We start from the raw sequence: 25647 nt of genomic DNA, 5'->3' as shown, positions 1-25647 counted from the left end.
ATTGAGAGACAGAATATCACAAAATAATCCACAATAACATCATATACATTTTATAAATTTATTATCGTATTTTTGCATGAAATAAGTATTTGATCCCCTACCAATCAGCAATACATTACATTACATTATTGGCATTTGGCAGACGCTCTTATCCAGAGCGACGTACAACAAAGTGCATACCCATAACCAGGGATAAGTTCGCTGAAAGACCCTAGAGGTAAGTACAATAATTCTGGCTCCCACAGACCAGTTAGTTTTCCCATTAAGAAGCACTCCTAATCTCAACTCATTACCCAAAACACCTGTGTCAACTCGTTACATCGTCATGTAGCTGTATAAAAGACACCTGTCCACACAATCAATCAGATTCCAACGTTTCCACCATGGGTAAGACAAAGGAGCTGTCTAGGGACATCAGGGACAAAATTGTAGACCTGCACAAGGCTGGGATGGGCTACAAGAAAATAAGCAAGCAGCTTGGTGAGAAGTTAACAACTGTTGGAGCAATTATTAGAAAATGGAAGAAACAAGGGTGTCTCGGTGGCGCAGCCTGTAGAGCACTGACCGCATGCTCATTGCGAGCCGCGACGTCGGCGGTTCGAATCCGACCGTCCGACATTTGTCGAATGTCTTCCCCTCTCTCTCGCTCCCATTCTTCCTGTCTCTCTATACTATATACTGTCCAATAAAGCTGAAAAAGGCCTAAAAAATATCTTTAAAAAAAAAAAAGAAAATGGAAGAAACACAAAGTCACCACCGATCTCCCTCGGTCTGGGGCTCCACGCAAGATCTCGCCTTGTGGGATATCAATGATCATGAGAAAGGTCAGGGATCAGCCCAGTACTACACAGGAGGTGCTTGTTAATGACCTGAAGGCAGTTGGGACCACAGTCAGGAAGAGAACCATCAGTAACACACTACACCGTGAAGGATTAAAATCCTGCTGCACCCACAAGGTTCCTCTGCTGAAGAAGGCACATGTACAGGCCTGTCTGAAGTTTGCCAAAGAACACCTGGATGATCCAGAGGAGGCTTGGGAGCAGGTAATGTGGTCAGATGAGACCAAAATAGAACTATTTGGCATCAACTCGACTCGCCGTGTTTGGAGGAAGAGAAATGCTGAGTACAATCCCAAGAACACCATCCCCACTGTGAAGCATGGAGGTGGAAACCTTATGCTTTGGGGGTGTTTCTCAGCTAAGGGGACAGGACGACTTCACCGTATCGAGGGGAGGATGAATGGGGCCATGTACCAGGAAATCTTGGGCGACGACCTCCTTCCCTCAGTGAGAGCACTGAAAATGGGTCGTGGATGGGTCTTCCAACATGACAATGACCCAAAATATACGGCCAAGGCAACAAAGGAGTGGCTCAAAAAGAAGCATATTAAGGTCCTGGAGTGCCCTAGCCAGTCTCCAGACCTAAATCCGATTGAAAATCTGTGGAGGGAGCTGAAGCTTCGAGTTGCCAAGCGACAGCCTCGGAACCTGAAGGATTTGGAGAGGATCTGCAAAGAGGAGTGGACCAAAATCCCTCCCAAGATCTGTGCAAACCTGGTGAAAAACTACAACAAACGTCTGACCTGAAGGTTTCTCCACCAAGTATTAAGTCCTATTATTCTATGGATCAAATACGTATTTCATGTGAAAATATGATAGTAATTTATAAAATTTATATGATGTTGTTATTGTGGATTATTCTGTCTCAATGTTAAAATGTACCTATGATTAAAATTCTACACAGTTCCATTCTTTGTAAGTGGGCAAACCTACAAAATCAGCAAGGGATCAAATAATTATTGCTCCCACTGTATTTTTTTTTTACAATTTATACAGGTACAGCTACGGAGGGTAAAGCAACCCCCACATAACACCTTTGTATACAAAGTTTGTACAGGCGGCTTGTTTGTAAGTTTGAAAACATAGCGTTATATGTTTCATGTTTACGGTTTAATCTCCGTAAACCGTAAACATTAGAACATTAGTAGAATCATACATTATCAAATCATGATTTAAAAGTTTTTTTTTTTGAGATCTCAAATACCAGATAGACAAATAGACCCCAAACATAATATGAAGGTACTTTAAATGTACTTTAGGAGCAGTTCAGAACAAAAGTTGTCTCTGCCCACTGCTTTGACTGATTCATTGTACCAACTATTATTGTCATAGCATCTAATGAAACACAGTTAATAGCTGGGCCATGTCAACATGGTGTCTTATTTTAGAATATTTCTGGGATGTTTCTCAGACCTGTTCCACACTTTTGCCTTTCATTATCTATTACACAGCAGTAATAAACTTTTTGCCTGACTTGTCTGATCTCCCATTAAGGCCGACTATGAACATAGCAGCTGGTCTATTGTCATTTTATCCAGTATGAAATAGAGCCATACTGTATGTGGGTGTCAAAACAAACAGTGTGGGAAAAGTCAAGAGATTTATGTCAATTTGGGATTAAGTTACATAAATGAAAGTGGGCTTGGTGCCATGCAATAGCAGTGGGAGATGATTCAAATAATTAGAATCTATTAATATCCATGTTTTGGTTTAGGAGGGTGATTATTATAATCATGGTTATTTCACAAATGTGTTATGGAGGTAGGGCTCACGTCGGAATAGACTTGGAACTGGGAATTATTTTTGTATCATGTGCCATTTAAAAAATATATATATTTTAATTTGCAGGAACAACAACCTCTTCTTGTGTGTGTGTGTAAAGGCTAACTCCTCAGGCATCGACCAAACAGCGATTGCTTGGACATAACTGCTGAAAGCCTTGCATTGTGATGATATGTCGTTGATAAACTCGCAGATGTAATCAGCATCAATACAGCTCTGCCCACGGTGTGAATGAAAACAAATCCTCATTTTGTAACACTGCCATCTGTTGGCAAAAGGTATATAGGACCAGCCCAATTTGCTGTCGGACATTCAGGACACATTCCAATCGCTTATCTTTTCTGTGCTCGTCTCCTCGGCCCTCGTCTGACCCGGAAATCAATGGAAATGCTCCTTGAAGGAGCTAGGAGTCAGAAATGCATCCTTTGAAGAAGTGAGCAAAAGACAGGAGGGTAGGATGCAAGGAGGTTAAATAAGCGATTGAAAAGAGCCCTCAGTCATCTCTGTGTGATAATTTTGGCATTTTCCCAGAACATTCCCAGATTAATAATGATACCATGTATGTTATATTCATGACATGATGTCTCTTTTTGAACAATATGTGAGCAAGTGTTAGTGACAATGGCAGTGTAGCATAATGGTAGCATAGTGGATAAGGAGCTGGAACTTAACCTGCAAAGTTCATCAGTAAATATCCTGTGGCCTGCAGTTATATATTAATGGAAATTTTCAACCAAGCAAATTGGGTGTGTGAATTTTTGCCTCCAGCAGTAATAGTTCTTACTGATGATAAGATTCTGTTGGTTTTTGAAGCACATTACACCGCTCTGAATCAGTAGGTTTTTACTACTGTAAAATTAAACTGAAATGTGGCTCTTCTTCGTTAACACACTGTGGTGAGTTAATAGTTTATAGTCATAATACTGATTGAATGCAGGACTATGTTATTGGTCAGATGAAGTTACTTTTGTGGAGTGAAGCATGGTTGGACATATCCAGCGGAGTTCGCTTTTAAATGCGTGTGCAGGACTGCCCAATATCAAGAAATAAATTCATTTCATTTTTAATCCAAGGTGCACTGGGTATCATGGTAATCAGTATATAGTTATATATGATTGAAGGTCTTTTGGAGACTGACCCTTGTGTGAGATGAAACAATAGTGGAATGAAACAGAACCACTCTTCAATTTTACATGAACATTTTCCCAGGTTTTTCAAAATATTGAAACAGCTTCAAACCTGAATAAACATTAATAAACATTAAACATTGCTCAGTCATCTAATCTGGTACCTCAGGTACAAGCAAAGGAACAGTCTACTTGTTTTATTTCAGTGATACATGAATGTATTTATATTATCTAAAACATAGTTACCAATCTTATTCCAAAATTAGCATCTTAAACAAGGTGTGTAGGTTGCTTTTGTACAAACCAGAATAGAATATTTTTCAACAGCGCATAGCTCTTTTTAAAACTCTCTACCTAAGCTACCTACAGTATACTGTTTCCATGGTAAGACAGGAAAAAAACATTGCATTTTGTTTCTATAATTTCAAATGAATACCAAATTCAGGGTCCTTCACATTTATTGACCATAGACCATAGACATGGAAAATACAAGAGCACTTTAATTCAAAGAACAGACAGTAATGTAATTTCACAGTATTTTGAATAACAAATGCTCACGTGAAGCAAATTAGGTTTTATATTGAGGAGATGGCTATTTCCACCAGCTAAAGAAAGTATCTTTAAATTCTTACCTAATTTGGAAACCAAACGGTTGATACTTTTGCTGGGTATAATGACAGTGGTTTGATTTATTAATTAATAGACAGGAAAGACTTGTGGTTCTTAATTTACTTCAAAGACAGAGAGTCAATAAATATTGAGCATTCTATTTCTAGCCATATACAGTGAAGTCATCAGTCAAACTCAGATGAAACCTATGCTAATAGGAAGTGCTGGCCTGATAGCTGACGCTTGATGTAGATTTGGTGTTGATGATAATTTAAGCCTCATTTGCACATCACCATTCTTGATGGCTCAGCTGTTAAATAATACATTATTATTTTAAATAATTATCACATAGGCCTCACACAAGATGATGTGCAAATAAGAGCTTTCTGCTCATATACAATTTTGTTGCATTTTTCCTCATGTAGTTACAGTACGAAAGATGCTTAAGACTAAAAAACTATTAAACTAGGATTGTGCTTTAAGGCAAACATGGTATTCAAATTAATTTGCATTTATAAATACCATTCTTATATCATCCTCAACCACGTGAATCACCTCACAACTACACAATAATTCAGCTACATTACTTTTCAAAAATTAACCCTGCCATATTGGAAATGCTGAATATTATTTGTTGGTTTTTTTTGCCAAAAAGAAAGTTGATAATCAGTCTTTACCAAAAAAGTATATCTCTTTAAAACTGAAAAGCATATCCAGATTGCACAAACAAATCACAATGCTTGTGTTTGCAGTGAATGCTCAAACAAAACGACTACGAAAAAGAAAATACTGAGTTTCAGTATTGGATAACACCAGCTAACACTACAGTACTGGTGGCCATGTTCTTCCAAGCCTTCATTGGTCTTTCCATGAGATGTGACACATTTTACGAAGTCATTTGTATTGTTATAAATATGAATGAATCAATTAAATGGTAAATGGCTGGCATTTATATCGCGCCTTTATCAAAAGCACTGTACAATTGATGCTTCTCATTCACCCATTCATACACACTCACACACCAATGGCGATTGGCTGCCATGCAAGGCACCAACCAGCTTGTCCGGTGCATTTGAGGGTTAGGTGTCTTGCTTAGGGACACTTCGACACACCCAGGACGGGATCAAACTGGCAACCCTCCGACTGCCAGACGACTGCTCTTACCGCCTGAGCCAATGCCGCCCCATTCAATTAGAATTTTTATTTTACATTATTGACAGAATTTCAGTTTCATGGAAGCCATATGTTTAACCATATATAGGAACCTTGTCACTATAAGAGCCTTGTGTCTCTATAAGAGCATTGTGTCACTTCAAGAACCTTGTGTCACGATAAGAGCCTTGACATTATACGAGCCTTGTGTCACTATAAGAACCTTGTGTCACTATAAGAGCCTTGTGTCACTATAAGAGCCCTCTGTCACTATAAGAACCATGTGTCACTATAAGTACCTTGTGTCACTATAGGAACCTTGTTTCACTATAAGAGCCCTCTGTCACTATAAGTACCTTGTGTCACTATAGGAACCTTGTTTCACTATAAGAGCCCTCTGTCACTATAAGTACCTTGTGTCACTGTAGGAACCTTGTTTCACTATAAGAGCCCTCTGTCACTACAAGAACCTTGTGTCACTATAATAGCAACTCTATGATTCTGCAGACACTGTAGGCCTCATTATGGAAATTATTATTCTAATCAAAAGGGTGCTTGGATGTTGATGTACTGTATGTGTTTCAATCTTCAATGTGGTGGCACAGATGGTGCAGTGGGTAGCACTGCCGCCTCACAGCAAGGAGGTCCTGGGTTCGAATCCTGGTTGGCTGGGGCCTCTCTGCGTGGAGTTTGCATGTTTTCCCCGTGTTTGCGTGGGTTTCCTCCCACAGTCAAAAGACATGCAGGTTAGGCTGATTGGAGAGTCTAAATTGCCCGTAGGTATGAGTGTGTGAGTGAATGGTGTGTGTGCCGTGCGATGGACTGGCGACCTGTCCAGGGTGTATTCCTGCCTTTCGCCCAATGTATGCTGGGATAGGCTCCAGCCCCCCTGCGACCCTGTTCAGGATAAGCGAGTTAGGATAATGAATGAATGATGGATCTTCAATGTAATTTATGTAGTGATATCTCTATGTAGATGGTGTTCAAGGCAGCTTCGGCCTTGCTTTAATTACATGAATTTCTTGAACATACTCCAAGGAATAAATCATGGTATGAACACAAAAAAATGGTACACTCATCACTACCTTGGGTGCAACTTATCAGTAACAAATCTTGGGGTCTTGTGTGGAAATGAGAACTGCTTCTCTTGTGAAAGTGTGATGCCAGTACATGCACACTCATGTTCCTGTTGAAAATGTCTGAACTTCCAACTTTACCTGGTTTAAATTTAATGGCCTTGTACTAAAGAATCCACTGTCTGCCCCAAGCAGTGGACATGCGTACAGATTGAAAGGAAACTGGAACCCGCCTGAGCATGTCTTTTTGCGAGTGGCATGCACATGAAAATTTCACATGGACACGTTTGGGCTATTGGTTTGGGTAGAATTTGTTTTTTTGTACCAATAAGAGTGCAGCTGTCTCTGTCTTCTATTATATGAAAAACAACCTAGAGTCAAACATATTTATATTGTTTTCAATTACTATTTATTTCAGAGATTAGTATTTTTTGTACTAATTATTTGCTGCACTAAACTGGACAATTTTATCATGATCACAGCAAATTCAAACCTCCATGGTATGCTAGTCTGTGGTTTTGTACACAAAATAACTGGAGTTGGCAGCATTTTCCCTCATGGAATGCGTGCATATATTAGTGCACAAGTACTAAATTGTAACTCAACATAAATAGCCAAATGTCATTTAGATTAAACTATTTTGAGCAGTGTAGTGACAGGGACTTGATTAGTTGCTAGAAGGCACATGGAGGGATGTGTTTTATTGCAGAATGGCAGATTACATAATACATAAATATGTTTTAACCCAGTCAAGTGGAAGGATGATTCAGCATGTAGTGTTAATGTACTCGACCTTCATCAATATCATGACATTTCCATAAATAAATAAAAAAATAAATTTACAAAAGTGTTCTCGGGTCGTCGCGTTTGTACAAACGCCTGCATGCAAAGTTTCCCGCTCATTACTCCTGCGGGACCCGAGGCAGTCCTACAGAGAGCAGCGCCAGTGTCAGGAGAACTCAGAGCGCAGGACCTTGCAACTCAGGCGGAGCAGAAGTGACAGCTTCGTGGACTGCAGAACAGGAGAGAAAAATAAAACTGGGGGAAAATAAAACGGTAGCGTTCAGCCTGTACACAATGATCTGTAGCCTACTGATTTGTTCCGTTTTGAGAGGATATGAAATGCGTTATGTCTCATGGAATGTGACTGAAATTCCAGTTGAATTCAGGAAGGTGATAATAGCACACAATTGCATTTGATGATCAAGTTTTGGTAATTGAGGGTTAGTATTAAAAGCAGGTATTAACAACGACATACTTTCACACCAGGAAATGAGAATGAATAAATGACGCCGATAACGAAAATGTAAATATATATTTATATATATATTATATAAAATTAATATATAATAAAATGTTTTACAGTTATTTTAAACAGCGAGTTATTGAATATCTGAAGAAGCTCTGACGTGTGTAGTGTTAATATATTCGCTCAAAGCACGCGTGCAACGCTTTGTATGGCCATGTCTGATTTATGAGTGCGAGGATTCCAGTTGGTTTGGGATTTCGACTTAATGGCTAAATATTCTCCCTACCGTAAAGGCTCCCCCTCTTTTATTTGATTGACTGCTATGTCCCCTCGCTGTCTAGCTGCTGGTTGCTGATTGCTGATTAGCATGCAAGAAGGGCCGCCTTGGATACCGCTCAGTGCTTCATACTGCGAGTTGCAGCAGCACCAGTCTCTCAGTCTCTTACGCCAGCGTCAGAAAAGTGCACGCCAAGCTCGCGGCAACATAGCTAGTAGCCTATCCACCGCGCGAGGGAAGCCATCGGACGTCGAGTTTTGACCAGAAGAGACATTAACGGTACTGACTCTGATGATGATGAGGATGATGATGGTGAGGATGATGATGCTTCTGTTGGCGAGATTTACAAATGAGCTACGATAAGAAAGAGTAAGAAGACAAGCTTTAAGAACTGTGGCTGTTGGTGTTGTCTTTCCCCTCTTTTATTACTAGAAAGATGGATGCATGGAGAGTTTCACAGTACCTAGGTTGACAACCGAAAACAACCTCCCCGCTCAACATCTTGAATATTACAGCTTCCTGCATTGCACCATGACCTTGGACGTACAAACGGTGGTTGTGTTTACAGTGATCGTGGTGCTGGTCCTTGTGAACGTCCTTTTAATGTTCATCTTGGGTACTCGTTAATGGAGCATACTCTTGAGCGTCTGTATGCCCGTCTGCGCTGAGATAGCCTACATACAGCAAATATACTGTGGAATCGAGGCAGCGAGTGCGCGTAGCCTACACACAGAGCGAGGGACACTCGGCGCTCCAACATGGCTACACAGTGATATGAATGACGTTGGTATCTATATCTATCCCTAAATATTTTGTCAATGTCTTGTCTTTTGAATGAATGTAAGCGTAGTTGGTGATGATGGTGGTGGCAGTGATTGTTCGTGTGTTGATATTTTAGCATTAGTTTCTAATCCTCCTATTGTATCTAGTCCGTTTCTTTCCCTTATCGTTCTCCCCCTTCCGTGTTGTAAATTAATTTCATGTATATTTGTAATTGACGATTCTCAGTGTACGAATCGCAAGTTGTCTAGACACAATATAGTTTATTTAATGGCGTGATGGCTTGATTGGATATTACTCATGCCAATTGATTCCGATCCTGTCCATATAATAGCCTCGTTATCTTTCTGAGGGTTTGGGTTATTAAACGGATTCACACTCACGGTGTGGCATATGTATTTCAATTTATAAGCTTGTATTTTTTTGTTATGATGACGGCAAACATAACGTGTGCTACCATCGTTCCAATGTTAAATATCGAATGCAGAACTATAATAACGGTTATTTTTATGTCGTTGTTTTCTCGAAACACCTTTTTATTTCGATGCTGTTTATGATAGTCTTGTGGGAGTATCTGAACATTTCTGAGCAGAACGCTATCATGGTAGTATTTGTGTTACCGTGTAGTTTAGGCACGACGCGTGCACGAGTGGATACAATTAGCAGGTTCATGTAGCTTATTTTCACTTGTAGAGGATTTCTTTCTTTTCTTAGAATGTTCTTACGCGTGCATTTTACTGTAATATGATAAGGGTATATTCCTTAAAAACATGCCATTATTTGCATGTTGGAAGATAATTGGAAGATTGATTATGTTCGTTCTTTAATTAAAAAAGGTTGACCAAAAACATGTTATCATATTGTCGTCTAGGTCTAAAGCTGTCATGTTTCAAATAGGAAACAGCCGGCACTACGTGAAACAGTTGATCCTATACTTGTCTGCTTTTAAAGATAGTAATCAGAACCCCATTTGTCTTGCTCACTTTATTTTGCAGGCCATATTCAGGACTGGCAGTCCTGGCAGTTATGCATGTTCGTAGTGCAGAATAAACTTGCCTTTGCCTACTCTTTGAGACTACACTGTTCATTTGTTATTCCTCTCTTCTAAAGAGTGGTCTTCATACAGGTGACTTGAGGATTTTGTTCACATGCTAGACACATAGCATTAGGATACTGTTCTGCATGCAGTGCAAATGAATATCCTGAACTAGTTGCAGGTAGGGTCAATGGAATTTCTTTCCAGTGACATTTTTGTGTGACGCAAAACACAGCAAGCAATGATTAATCGCAATGGCTCCTAAATTCTCCATCAATACGAACAATCTCATGGCTGTTTCTCAGGATTGCGCATAGGAAGCGAAGTGCGAATTGTCATAGTAAAACAGTGGCGTGCATAATTAATGTGTATGGTGATGCTTTCACATGGGGAAGCATGTGGCGCTAAAAATAGCACGCACACTGATCCAGTTTTAGTAACAAACGAGCTATATCAGAGGCAATGTAGAAATGCAGAGCGCTTTTTTGGGAAGGCATATCTATGCATTTATGATAGTCCCATGCCACTTTCTTTAGTTTAAAGAAGGCAATTGTGTTGCATACATAATCAGTGTTAAATTAACTCTTACAGCGTATGTATGGTCCCTGTTGGACTCAAATACATTATTTTAGAGTTGAAACACCACTTGCCATTTTACTGTGCTGATGCTTGAACAGCTCTTATCCCGGAAGCAGAGAAATAGCAGCCCTTTGTTATTAACACCTTCAGTATTTTTATTCTGATATTTTTATCATTGCAAAGTACTTACATTCACTGTGTATTAGCATACAGCACATTTGCCATATCCCACCTAAATTGGTAATTTCCACTGAAAACATTTTGATATTCAATATAAGCCATACATTGTCTTAGATATATATTTATACATGTAATTTCACTGTAGTTTCATGGTTGGTTTCTGCTTGTTTATTTACGTGTTCTCAGTGTGTTTGCAGTATTCATAAATTGTTGAATGCATGTGTTGTGTGCTTTTAAGGAGTATGGAAACGGTTGCTTGAAAGAATACATTATTAACCAGTCATCATACTATTTTGGCATTATCGGATGTGACATATTAAGATGCATTATATAGGAACTGCATTTGTGTTTTGCTTCTTATAGTGTAAACAAGTCCAAGAAGCAAGAATTCACGTGTAAAGCAAGATGATAGGTAATGCATTTCTACGTGCACTTTTGGGCATGTGCATGTCTCTGGTTCTCAGTTAGGAAAGACTCCAGTCAGGATGCAGGTCAGTAGCCTTTGCTTATGTAACGTGTTCATTAATCTAACTCTCTCAGCAGTGTGGCTGCAAGGCAGTCAGTGTGCAAGGACATATGAAGGATGTTGGAATAATAAGATTCAGAAAGGAGACTAAAAAACGTTTGTACTAATATCTTTCCCTTAAAATGGCTGTAAAGCAAGCAAAATGATGATCAGATTATGAAAAACACAAAAGACTGCCCAACATTTTCCATAGGATATGAATATGAAGGATTGAACATTTACTTTACGATCTCTTATTTAAGAACAGATTTTTGTTTTATATAGAGTCTATACAGCTGGATATTTACTGAAGCGATTCAGGTGAGGTACCATAATCAAAGGTACGATAGCAAAACCCCACCTGTGAATTGAACCTAAACCATGCTGGGAAACAGCATACACCCTCAGACATAAAGGTTCAGTTTAAGGAACACATTTCCCAAATGTGCCCTGAAAGGTACAATGCTGTTCTTTTGAGTAGAAATAAGTACCTTTTACCAACACAAAAGGTACAAATGAATTATCCAATGGCAAGGGGAAAAATTTGGGTACCTATAGGGTAGCCCTCGAGAAACTAGCTTTTGTACCCTTTCCAGCATGTTTCATACCTTTTTTTCTGAGAGTGTATGTTACGTTTTGACATCATGTAACATCATGCTGAATAACGTAAGAGTACTGAGATTTGCTGATGAAGATTTCTGCACCTCCATGACACTTTTCATTTACCTCACCTGTTGGCTCTGTGAGTTGGCAGTGTGAACTTCAAAGTGTTGAGGGTCTGACATATTTCATTTTGCCACAAGCAAAATACAGTGTGTGCATTGTTGGGAGTTTAATTCTGTTTTTTAGACTGAGCTGAACTGTCTGTGGTGCATGTCTCAATGATATCTTTACCAGACAAGAGGTGTTGAGTGATTCCCCTATAAACAACTGAGCAGTGCCGTTTCAGTGGCATTTTGGCCATTGATGACATTCTGAATTGCAGTTTAAAAGGGAAAGTGAAATGCATGGTCATTTATAGGTAGTAAGGTAAGGTACTGTGTGTGTGCAGCCACTTGTTCTAGATTATTCTGTGCTCTTAGACTTCCTCTATTCACTCCAATTGCAAAGCCCTTTGATGTTAATTTCAGGGCAAATTTGAACAAAGGGATTTTTTTTGTTTGTCACACACTTAAAAATCTCTTTTATTTTTTAATGATTTAATTTCATTTAAAGAGGATGGTTTGTTAACTTTTAAAGTTAAAAAGCAGCAGCTCTGATGTTTGATTGAAGAGGCCTTTGTTGTAAGTCCTCTTTAAGATGGTGAATGTCTCTGATCTTTTTGCTTCTCGCTTCCCCTCGCTTAGTGTCTGCAGTATTTGGGTGGATTCCTTCGTCTAATATTAAAAAACCATTCATATTGTTTTGTTTCCTTTGATTCAACATTTAAACAAAGGCAGCGATCCAGCTCTACTTTGTCTATTTTTCGTATTCCATTCAAAGTGAAAAACTTGATTTTGAGCAGAGGAGGAAAATAGTACTTGCGTTGCAGTATAGTTCTTGGCAGTGGATACTAGCTGAAAATCTTGGTAGCTTCTTAGTGAAATCATTTAAGCCAGCATTAAAACTCCAGCTGTCAATGAAAGTGGAGGAGAAAAGTAATGCCCTCAAAATAGCATAACAGAATTTGTGTTCACAATATATAGGCAACATACTGTATATAATATGGTTGCTGGTATTTTTTCACTTTTTGTACACTGAGGTTCCTCCATGGTTAACCCTTTTCACTTTGCCCCCCTAGAGGTTTTGTGCAAAAACTTGATATCAATCTTCAACAAAGATATCAGGCATTCACATTTTTCCCAAAACTTCATCCAAATGTCTTCAAATCTCTCCAAATGCAAAATATCTGCATATCTTTTTGTCCAGACACATGAATGGTCAGAAAAGCTTATTTTTCTATTAAAACAGATTTTCTTCATACAAAATGTAAAGAAAATTAACCTTAAAATATGCCTTTTATTGTCTGAGTCTGTGGCAAGGTGAAGGGCGTAAACTATGAGTGTGGCAAGGGGGAGGCTGGAGGTTTATTGCCCTGCTTTGCAAATAAGAGGCTGATAAGCATCTCGCAAGTGGAGAGTCTTTTTAACAACCAGGCATTGCCATTTTGCCATTTATTATGTTACAGTTCTTGGGATTATATAAATATGAACACAATTTATTTATAAACGCAAACAAATCATTCTGAATGGCAGAGCTCAGAGATTGTCTGATGCTCAAAGGTAATTTTACAAATATGCCACGGCTGTAAATATCAGAATGTTTTGTGTAATCTTAAATTCTAGGAGCGACCTTGTCCAAAACATGAAACGAGAGCTTCTCAGCCCACTTGAGCCTCTTACTGATGTAGCCCATATGTGTGGTTTAGAATATACAGCCAGGACACAGGTGGAAAAGAGCTGCTTCAGCCCTCAGAGATTAAATAAAAATACTTTAAAAAGAGCACTGGCAGTGTAGTGTAATAGTTAGAGAACTGGAGGTTTGATTTCCAAGTAAGGCAATGCTCTGAGCAAGATACTTAACCTGAATTGCTTCAGTAAAATATCAAGCTCTATAAATGGATTGTGTCTAAAAAGCTGTGAAAGTTACTCTGGATAAGTGTTTGCTAAATGCCTGAATTTACTGTAATATAAATAGGACTGAGCAGAGATCATCATTCTACTCCAGAAAAGGGTCTGCCTCCCTTAATGTTAGGTTATCACTGGCATGATGGGATTATATTAGATTATTTTTGGTGAACAGCACTGTCTATTAATATACAGCTCATTTCTATGTTTTTAACTTTTTGAGGTACCTTTGATGTACCTCTTATAGTTTAGTGTTGTTTATACACTAAATGTATATATATTGGATGTATTTGATTTCAGTTTTAAATTATAGAAAAAGCCTAGTTGCTCCCTTTTAGAATAGCTGTGCATAATATGCTTATGTGAGTCATTTCAATGTGTTACAAGTTCAAACAAACAATGAATGGTTTCAGAAATGTTCTCTTCACTTAAAATGCTTAGTTTAAATGATTTATTATGGCTTGCGTAACTTGGTTGGATTATAGAAAAAGTTATTGTTTACATGTAATCAAATGTACTTTTAGCATGAACTGCCTAAGCCTTCTTCATTAAAATGTATGTTAGCTATATTATATTAATGTTCACCAGAGATCTAAAAGCCTGCTATTACTGCTAGGTTAGTTTATTAGCATTTACATTTACTTTTTATGGTCAGTCTGGATTAGACATATTTGAAGTTGGGTGACATATTACGATGGTGTTTTTACTTTAAGGCTTTGTAGAAGATGCCAACTAGCTTCAGAAGTAGCAGCTGAGATAAATATTCAGACACCATGCAGGGATTTGCCCTCTAGTTTGCCCTCACTGAACTTACTACAGCATGAAGGCTGTAGTTTTATTAAGGAGAAAATATGCTTTATTGAACCCCATGGGGTAACTTTGACCCGTCCTAGTTACTTGGGTGCAGTGGGCAGCCACCGTGCGGCTCACAGGGAGCAATGTTGGGTCGAGGGCCTTGCTCACGGGCCCAACTGCAGATCTTATTGCATTTACACCGGCTTGAGCCCCCAACCTTCCGGGTCCCAGTCATGTACCTTAGCCACTATGCTATAGGGGGCACTTGTCTGTTTATGTGTGAACTAGACAGTGGATTAGCTTGAGTGAAAGACGCTTCATCTGAAACAGCTGTTATGGCTCTCTGGTTTCTCTTCTTTTTTTTTTTGGTTCGTTCCCAGGACGTGCCGGCTGTGGCATGGCTGAAGGGGTAATCGGAAGCACCCGACTCATTTCTAGGAAGGGGCTCCAGTTCCCCCCCTTGGTTCTTTGATGGGCTGTGTTGCTTCTTGTTTCATTTTCCCTTTTGTCTGTAAGCTTTCTTCCTTTTTTTGTTAATACATTTACATTATTTTCTAGAGAAATCCTGGTGCGTCTCCAGTACGTTGTGGCTGTGAAAGTCCGTCCTTAACACAGCGCAGAGCAACTCGTAGTGTGTGCTGATCAAAGTGGAGCAGCAGCGAGCTGTTGTCCCAGTGAGGCGTGAAGCCAAGCACGGCAGGACAGAACTAAACCCATCCTAACATATCAACCACTTATGAGAAATTGCCTTATTCTGGTGAAGTGATTTCTTTCCTTGCAGACCATATATGGGGCTCCCAGACCAACTCCAGCAGTGCACAGTGCAGGGTCAGGTTTATGGAATGTACTTCTTGAAGAAAAGGGGGCTCTGTTATCTGGGCTTTGAGTATTACACATTACACATGTGCTGTGCTATGAGTAGCCTGTTCGTGGTGCCAGATGGACAGCACGCTGGAGCCATAGACGTGAGACGCCAACTTCTTCAAGCTTACGGACATAGTGTTTTACCTGGCGTTCAAACTCTTTGTACTGTTAAGACAAGCTTAGGACCGCTGAATGTCAATAGTCCTTAGATGATCTCAGCAGTATGGAGTGTTCTGGAAAGAACGCACAGAACTACGACAGTGCCAGGTGTACTGAGCCTTGCTTATGTGACTAGTTTCAGGTGCAGGTATGACACATTCTGCCCTAGAAACGTGTGTTATGTATCAAACAGGTGCACAAGGCTGGAAGCACGTTATGCGTGTCATCTTCATGAGTCATCGCAAGGTGCGCTTCTCTCCTAAATGCGTACGCATTTACAGGCAGAAGCAATGGCACTGTGTAGGACTCAAACATCGTGGCAACAAGAGTCGCGCTATTTCAACTCCCCAAGCAAGAAATCATCAAACGGTACAGATTAAGTGGCCACGCGATAATTAAGGCTGGGTGTTTGTCGCGGAAAATATTGGCTAACGCTGCAGAGCAGTCATGGTATGGTTGTTAAAAATCATGGAAAACTTAAAAAAGAGGCAGAAATCATGGAGAAATCGAATTAATTTAATTAGCCAATAGATCTCATGCGTAGCAGTGGGCTATGATTGAAATCACATACTGTGACAGTAGCAAGTGCTTGTTTCAAGAAGTTTCAAGAAAATCAGTAGGCAATAGTACAAAATAAGAATAATTGCATTGAGGTTGGTGCATTTAATTAATCAAGATATATAAGGACTAGAGACAGCTTCCATTCACCGGTTCCATTCTTTCCTTTGGGAGATGCCCAGTAGTACATGAAACCAGTTCATGGAGGCTGCCATGTCTGACTATGGGTTTTTTTGGCACCAGAATATACACACTGGGGCTTTTTTGGAGTCAAAGCATGTGCACTGGGTACCTAAATGTGAGGGGATAAATAGGAATGAAAAAACTGCCTTACTGTGTGTTCTTTACTGTTTCTACTGTATATAGAGATGGATGTAAAAAAATGCACAAAAGAGCAGGGACTAGTTGGCTGTGGTGTTGTTTCTTTTGTGAGTGTGCTTTCATCTTATCAAGTACATGTCTGACATTAATTAAGCTTAGCTGAAGTGGTGATTTGCTTATTTTAAATAGTGTTTTTAAACAACAGCTGACAGCATAGAAACAAAGAAACAAGCACTGGCATATGCAGTAAATGGAAAATATATTTTGTCTAAATATGAAAATGAATACTGTTCAGTCTCACATTTGTTTTGATATCACAAGTAATGCTTCACAGAGTCGCTCATTAAGGAGCCTTGCATAATGCACTTTCTCTTCAGCCATGATGAAATTAGCGCTTTGGCTTTGACACCATTTAAAGGGAAAGACATGGGGCAATCTAATGAAATCAAACCCCAATCACACCCACAGTTAATCTATCCCTATCAAAGCAGCCTCTTTTATAACACAGTTGCACTAAAGCTTGGTGTCGCAGTTACCGACATTCAGACGGACATGCACTAATTCCCCAGTGCCTGGCATTTGACAATTGCTACAATTGTTAAAATCAGGCCCATCAGGTCTCTTGTTCATACATCATATTATTGAATGGTTATTTTTTCGTTGCTGGTCGGTAATGTTATGATTAGCTGTGTTGGGTGGGGACTGCTGAGTGGCACATTTTGCTTAAGCTACCACACTGTGGTGCAGGGATGAGCCGCATGGTCTCAGAGCGAGTCTGGGCCACACAAGGGCCATAGGGCCACATGTAATTGCCGACTGCATGGGAGGACTTAGTCGGTCAAATGCCCTTTGACTATACGCCAAAAGTCTCATACAAGTCTTTCTCCGTCTGAACTTCGGCTTGGCAGTGGACTGTGGAGTGAAAAGAAGCATGCTGCTGGTGACACTGCATGATTTGGGGGTATTATGACTAAAAATAGAATAAGAATGGTATGGAGACACAAAGTAATAAATAAATTACAATTTATTTAACAAACTAAATGGAATTATAGGCAGCGTGGCTGGCAGAGTGCAGTCGGTGAAGGAGCTACCAGAGACAGGGGACTGGCAAACGGGCACATACAGCCATACGTAACAGGAGATGTCTTCACTACCTTCAAATTGGCAATCGGGACCACGCATTAACATGGCTACAGCTAGTTCATCAAGCATTCTGTATTAGGGTGGGAATTGGACATGTTCAGCCCCAGCTTGAGTGCCATATTGATTTAAACAAAAAAAAACAAGTGTTGCGGTTGTAAAAATAATCCAAAATGATAATGCCTTAGAAAACCACAACAATTTGTCAACCCCTGTTTAAGAAGCAGCATTAACTTTTTGGCTTGTTTTTGAGTTATTCTTGTCTTCCACTGCTAAATTTAGTGGTGTTTTCTTCCCCTCCATTCCAAAAGCGTTCAGGCAAATTGTTCTTTGTACAGGAAAAGAGAAGAATTAAACAATCAAGGTCCACCAAAAAGATCTGATTGGAGATAAAGGAAATTTCTGGAAACATCCTCTGTCCACGAGACAGGGTGCTATAATGGATTCACCAGCAATGTCAGGCACAGAATATTGGCAAAGCGTGCTTCAGTGTTCAGAGTATTACAGTGCTATTAAAAGGTCAGTGTATACTGTGTGTGATCTCTGCTCTCAAATTCCAGGGGGGGATTTATACCCTGTGTCTGATGGATGATCCAGATTTTTAGGATTGTGGTTTTATCAGGACACAAATTGGAATAGTTTGAAACATTCACAGATTTGTATTGTTTCCATGGACACAAACGTGGATGATTTAACTTCTGCCAAGAGCAACAGCAAAAAGAACATCCAGCAAGTTTGATTATCAAGCAATGTTTTAAACACAAAACAGTGTGCTACTCATGTGCACCATGCATCTTGTGTTCTGCAGTATTCTGTAGAACTGTTAAATGAACAGTTAAATGTACATGTATTATGGAAAATTATTGAGTAATTTGTTCTTGTGTCACCAGAGTTCATACACATTATTTAATTTGAGCTGGGTTTACCTGTCCCGAAGTGATGCTTTGTTGGCCATACAGTAAGTTGAATTCTGGTATGGCTTCAATAGGCCATGCAGTAAGTTGGATTCTGGTATGGCTTCAATAGGCCATGCAGTAAGTTGGATTCTGGTATGGCTTCAATAGGCCATGCAGTAAGTTGGATTCTGGGATAGCTTCAATAGGCCATGCAGTAAGTTGGATTCTGGTATAGCTTCAATAGGCCATGCAGTAAGGCAGACCTCTTTGTCCTTGTGCTGCTAATCTTCCTGTCCATGACATCATCATGACATGTCATCAGTGCCATGAAATTCCAAGTGTCCGTCATGGCCAGCTTTTCTTCCTCAGGTCTTGGGCCTCACCCCCACTTGACGTGTATTAGAGAGAAGATTGCACATTGCGTGTGTGTGTATTTAGCCTGTTTATTTAGCCCGCATCACAACATTTTGGTCATGATGCGACCAATGCAGGTTGAGTTTTCTCGTGCTATATCATGCAAGTTACACTATGTAGCAAACCTACAGAACAGAAGGAGCATTACAAACATTTTTGAGTTCTTGTTTATGAAAATCAAACATATCATTTAATTTTCAATGCCATTATAGGCTACCTATAATAATGAGTGAATAAAAAAAAGAGTGGAAATATTTGTCATTTTTGTCAGTTTTGTGTTAAAGAATATTTTTTATTATTTGGCACGTAAATACTGTGTTCATTTTTATAGGAGATGAATCAGGCAAATGGTGAATGTTCCCTTGTTCCTGTGTCATTTTACAAGAGGTTTTTATTCTGAGAATATTTGAAGCAGCTTCCCAGAAGCTCTATCCATCACATGCCAGTGGCTGGCTTACGACACACAGGACTAACGTCTGTTGTCCTTCCATTAAGACCAGTCTCTCAGGGTTGAGAGACATCTGTTCTTTCTGTTCTGGGGAAGAACATTATGCATCAGTGCATTGGTCTCTGAAAAGACATTCCTCTGATGTCAGACTGAGCAAATTCATTTTAATATTAATTTTAATTCAATTTTAATACTGATTAAATCGCAAAGATGAGCACTGAAATTCTACATATTTGATCTATAGCCCGAGGATGTGAGGAGATGTTTATAATCAGCTGTTGGTGTGTTTTCTACTTCACTTAAATTGCAACATCCAAGTGTGCCTTGCGTTTAGTGCTTTCCGTAGTTTTTTGCGACTAACATCTGTTTTCCAGAACTCTCCGAATCACCACAGGGACGGATGCACGCAGTTACATAAAAGCAAAGGGTCCTCCCAAATGGCATGATTTCCTTATTCCCCCACGCCAACGACTGAAGCTCTCTCCAGAAACGTTTGTGGTGGTTTTCTGCCGATAAACTGCGCGTTCCCTCCATCAGTCCCCGCTCGGGTGCGTTCAACGTCACCGCCCCTCGTTCCTCGCCTGGCCGCCGTGCGCATCTCCGTCCCTCCGTGCCCTCTTCCTGACGCCAAGCACAAGTGTAATTGTGAAGATCGTTGGCCATGCAATTGTCGCAGGGGGGCTGCAGGAACTGCACTGATTAACAGCATTAGCACAGCGGTGAGGAGGGCTGCCTATCGCAGCGTGAGACAAACAGCTGGAGGAATCGCAGGAACCGCTCTCTAAGCTCCTTCCCGCGGTAGCCCGCGCCTTTGGCTAACTCCCAAACCTGCAGACGAATTTAGTGTTCAAAAAAATCTTTTTTATGTTTCAGTGCTATACCCCAGGCAAATGCAATGTTAATTAAAACAGTGGGATGGATAAATGTAGATATACCGCTGTATAAATATTTAAGCTCGTAATTGAAATTCCGAGTAGAGTTAATATGTTAATCTTGAATCACGAGATTTAAAGCGAATTCAGTCACTGTATGGAAAAATGGAGCCACACAATGTGGTATCACACAGATCCCTAATGAGTAAGTGGCTTAATCGTTAAAGTGTTCAAATATAAAAAGTTTAGCCATCTGGGTGCTCATGACTTGTGGGCACCCTGTGCACACATATGATTAGGTCTCCTCCGGCTCCACGCTTGACTACGATGTGTAAAGAAGCAGCTGGCTAGTATCACGTATTCCGGAGGAGAACCGCACGCTGTCTTCACTCTCCACTCTGCTGTCCATTAGGCGCTGGATGGTCGCCTGAGCCCATTGCAGACCGAACGGGAGCGTGACGAATCGGTGTAATCCAGACGGAGTGGAAAAAGACGATTTTTCCTTGGACTCTGGAGACAAGGGAACCTGCCGGAAGCCCTTGGTTAAATCCAGCATCGAAAAAAAAATGAACAGTGCCCAACCAATCCAGCAGCTCATCCACCTGAGGCAAACCCTTACTGCTACCAGGCTAGCTGGAACCGGATGAGTTGTGTTCAGATTGGCAATTTCCTGTCCCAGCTCATCTGACATGACATCCGGTGTGACTAGCAAGGCAAGGCTTACCTCTTTCCACAATTTTAAGAAATTGAGATGGTAGATGTGACGTGCCCCTCCCCTATCTGAACAAATAACCTCATAGTCTACAGCCCCCATACGGAAAAACTTAAAAAGTCCTCACCACTCGGCAAGTAATTTGGACGCTGACAACAGGAGTAATACCGGGACTTGGCTCCTGGTTTGAATATTCAGAACCAGGAATATTCGCTCCCCTGTTGTATTGACGTTATTGAGCCTGGAGCAAATGTTTGAGTGCAATTTGACCGAGTGAGTGCAGCTTTGCTTGCTGGTCCAATGTGTATTGAATTTCATTTTTACTTAGCTTGGACTCTCCTCTCATGTTTTCTTTAACAGGTCCAAAATGCCACGGGGCCTTCGCCCGTACAATAACTCAAAGGAGGAAAACCCTGTGGAGGCTTGGGGAAACCCTGTTACAGCAAACAACAGGGGGTCAATTTGTTTATCCCAATTTTGGATATTGGTGGAAATAAACTTACAAACCATCGTCTTCAGCATCGTTTTGAACCACTCCACCAGCCGGTTGGTTTGAGGGTGGTAAACCCTGGCTCGAGTAGACCTGACGCCCAACAATTTGTGCAGCTCTTTCAGTGTCCGTGACATAAACGAGGTGGCTTGATCTGTGAGAATCTCTTTTGGGATTCCCACACGGGAGGAAAAAATAAAACGGCCTCAGCAGGCTTGGGCTTATAGCTTCTCTGGTGTCTCGGCTCTCCTGTGGTTTCCATGGTTTCAGACACCGACTGCGGAAGGAGCTCACATTTTAAAAGCCTGGACTAATGTGCAACGTAGTCCAGGTGTGGGCCTACTTAACCAGTAAGCGTGATCCTCGGATTACCTCTCTTTCCGCAAACCGTACCTTTGCCACACATGTATTGCAGTGCACTTTATAAATGACACTTGCTGAAAATATTACAGAAAGGAAATGCAAATATTTGACCCGGCACTCACAGGGGAGGCAAAAAAAAAAAAAAAAAACACTATCCAGTCCAAAACATTGAGTTGGAGCCCAATGTTTTTTAAATGCAAAGCACCTCATGGACCTGACTTAGAAGTCACTCACTCTCTCACTCACTCAGGCTTTGCAGGCTGAAGGTTCTCCACAGTTCTATCATGGTGCTTCGCATCACTGGCACTGGTTAAAATGGCTTACACTTTCCAGGAAGTAAACCCTACTTTTTTGGAGGTCCCATAAATCAGAGAGGAAGAGGTGGGACCTTTGACAATGGTGGGATGTCTTGCTAAATGGACAGTACACCCTCCTTTTGAATTTTGCTGTACTGACACAGGGGGAAAGCAGAGAGGTTAGCAAAAAGATAACATCTCTGAACCCTCAGTTTGACTGAACCCTCCTTTTTCCTCCTCTGCACTCTGCATAGTTAGCCGGATCCCGGCAGGTGTTTTTGCAGGTGGTATTGCAGTAACGTGCCAGTTTTTCCTCTTACATTACATTTACATTATTGGCAATTGGCAGACGCTCTTATCCAGAGCAACGTACATTTGATTACACTAAGAAGGAGACAATCCTCCCCGGAGCAATGCAGGGTTAAGGGCCTTGCTCAAGGGCCCAACAGCTGTGCGGATCTTATTGTGGGTACACTGGGATTCGAACCCCCGGCCTTGCCTGTCCCAGTCATTTACCTTAACCACTACGCTATAGGCCGCCCTACCTTAACCACTACGCTACAGGCCGCCTCTTGGCAGAGCAGCCAGTCTAAAAAGGTAGCGTTTCATCTTGCAGTTGCATAACAGAAGTAAACAGATGTTTCTGAGTCCGCATATTAAAAAGAATGCCCTGTACAGATTGTTCTGCTGATATTTTACAATTCAATGAACAGAACACGGGGACAGCTCTTCAGCAAAGAATAAAAATAGTAGTGTATTCATATGCAGTCTTTGTTCGCGTTGTGCAAATGGACAGATGGGGTTGAGTCAGACTACATGTACTGTCTTGTTCACTGTCAGAGTGGACAATATGTTGTTGCCTAGGAGAGGTCATCAGACCAAGTGAGATGTGGTATTTGGGGGGGGGGGTTGATGAGTCAGTATTGTATACAGTGTTGTGGTATGAAGCAACTGTACTTCTAAATCACAGGCTGCACTGTACACAAACACAATTCATAAAAAGACAGATGGACTTTCCTGCACTTAAATATTCATTAGTTCATGTCTAATACATTGATTACAAAATGAATTACTAATGTCACTAGGGTTATTTCAGGAATAAATTGTGTCCCTTTTTCAGGGGATCTGGTCTCTCAGAAGGGACAGTGTGTACTTGTGTAGAGACTGGTAATGTGTTCATCTAGGCATTTTGCATGAAGTAAATGCTTGTTTCTGGTTGTTATGTTGTTGCATTTTTTTCTAGGTGAATACTGTTAGACTGTGTTTCCTCCTCATCCTCCATTACGGGTCTTATTATTTATACTGGTAGATATGTGAACTGTGCATGCCGCAGGATGTTACGACTCTATTGTAATAGCAGTCTTCTTTGGTGTTAACACTGTACAGTTCCAATAACAGCTCAAGGCTTTATGCAGTATCTTCAAAGCATTTACCACTGATATACAGGAAATGGAAACTGCTCTTTCAAGCTATGCTGTTGTTTCCCCAGCCTTGTTTTTAACAGTTTCCTACTTCAAGCGAGCACCGACGCTATCGAAAATGTAGTGCTGTAATATTCTCAGCCGTTTCGGGGGTAAGGGAGGTGACCCTTACCCAAGTTAGCCGAACATGACTACAGTTCAAGCTAAATGAGGAGATTGTGTGTGAGTGAGGCAGGAGTAAATGCAGTGAGAAGCTTAGTAAACTCACAGTCCTTTCTTCTATCTCCCCATTTCCCTCCCCCTCCCCCCCCAATCCCTGTCTAGTTGATCAGCGGAGGCTCAATCGTAAGCGCAGAGGCAGTATGGGATCACGTAACCATGGCCGACCGGGAGTTGGCATTTAAGGCAGGAGACGTCATCAAGGTCCTTGATGCCTCCAACAAGGACTGGTGGTGGGGGCAAATAGACGACGAAGAGGGATGGTTCCCCGCCAGTTTCGTGAGGGTGAGTATGTCTTCAAAGAAGCTTTTTTTTTTTTTACAATTTGCCCAATAATTTTCAGAATCATCACTCTTATTTGTAGAAAGTAATTTCCGACTAGAATTGGTATCTGAATTGAAATCTCGAACCGCATAGTACATTTATTTCTAAGGCTTAATATGTCCTTAGTGAGAACAGAATAACTTGAAGAACAGAGCTCTTGACAAAAATCTCAGAAGTGCTGACAAGCAACAATGGAGTTGATTTCCTGTGTAAAATTGTATTTAAATAAAACATTTTTTATTACTGTTTTTTACAAATGTGTCAAACAAAGGCCTGAAAAGTATAGAGAAGTTTTTTGTTTTACTTTTGATTTGGGGGCTGATGTCATCTTTCATCATCGCTTAGACAGTATTTTATCATATTCCATGGATTCTGAACCAAAGTGTTTTTTGTTGTTGTTGTTGTTGTTCTTTTCGAAGGTCGAACCCAACCCTCCTCAACCTCAAACAAAACAAGTTTTCTATATCAACCCTATAGCAGCTCCAAGGTTCCAAAACACAACTTCCAAGGTGCGTTTTTAGCTCATGAGTCATCGAGTCCCTTTGAGTCCTAGTGCATCTTAATTTCCCATTTCTGTCATTCCGTGCTTTTGATTAACATGTAACAGCAGCACCGTTTCCAGTCATCCACTCATTCCACCATCTTGCAACAAGGTGAATCCTGTGGCACAGTCGCACCTCTGAGATTATAGAATGAACATTGCTTGGGATTCATTTAGAAAATAGCATAAAACTGTATCAGTTTTATGAATTTTAATCTTTTATGAACTGGATAATTTATGTTTGGGAAGATTGTTTTTAGAGGTAAGATAAGATAATAATAACATTAATCTAACCAGTAGTAATCAGGATCTCGTTAGAACATTTATTATGCATATATACATGCATTGAGCTTGTGGGTCAAAGGCATATTTTTTCTTGATTTGGCTCTGTGCGCCACAATTTCCGATTTGTAACCCAATAATTCACATCAAACGCCATACAATAAGCCATAAGTGAACTAACAGCTACAGATTTAAAACACACAGAAATTATTTGATAACTTTACTACTGCAGCATTCAATTCCATGTGGTGTTTGCATTCTTAACCCTCTGAAATGGCTGCAGACTGCTTGCTTGTGCGACTGTAGCTTGTGGATTGAATGTAAACAGCGTATTGTAATTTTTCGTGCAACATTTGTCCAATGATTGCTTTGTTCATTTTTATGTGCATACAGCATAGTGGAAAGCTACATTCAGTTTGCTGGTAGTTTGAATTTGCGTGTCAACGGATAAACACGGATCTTCTGAGAACCTTAAGAAACGACATAACGTTACAATAACCATTAGTCAACCAACAGCAACAGAAATTATTTGATAACTCTAATACTGTAGCATTCAATTCCCTGTGGTGTTTGCATTTTAAACCCCCTGAAATGCCCAGATTGGTTGCTCGAACTACTGAAGCTAGTCGAACCGCAATAATACACCTGGTGATGAACATGCATTTATTTTAAAGTGAGCTTCCCATTTCACCTTCAGAAAAAAAAAAACGGTTATTGGTGATCAATTTTTGGTAA

At 40.4% G+C, this 25647-nt stretch overlaps 1 protein-coding gene across 5 annotated transcripts in view; it reads left to right on the top strand.

Moving 5' to 3' along the window:
* The window catches only part of arhgef9a (Cdc42 guanine nucleotide exchange factor (GEF) 9a), a 95773-nt gene that overhangs the window by 39735 nt on the left and 30391 nt on the right, over positions 1–25647 (top strand). The window contains exons 1-3 of one of the 5 annotated variants that reach the window (XM_061250300.1): positions 8291–8423; positions 23871–24050; positions 24509–24598. In XM_061250300.1, the coding sequence (XP_061106284.1) occupies positions 8403–8423; positions 23871–24050; positions 24509–24598 (291 nt within the window). In that variant the 5' untranslated portion in view covers positions 8291–8402. Of the gene's footprint in view, positions 1–8290; positions 8481–8780; positions 8895–23870; positions 24051–24508; positions 24599–25647 lie in introns of those variants that run through there. The other 4 variants (XM_061250303.1, XM_061250302.1, XM_061250301.1 and 1 more) reach the window with 4 other exon arrangements.

Source organism: Conger conger, chromosome 7 (genome assembly GCF_963514075.1).
Source record: "Conger conger chromosome 7, fConCon1.1, whole genome shotgun sequence".
NCBI classification, from domain to species: Eukaryota; Metazoa; Chordata; class Actinopteri; order Anguilliformes; family Congridae; genus Conger; species Conger conger.
Note: the sequence above shows the minus strand (reverse complement) of the source record. Positions and strands in the feature narration are given on the sequence as shown.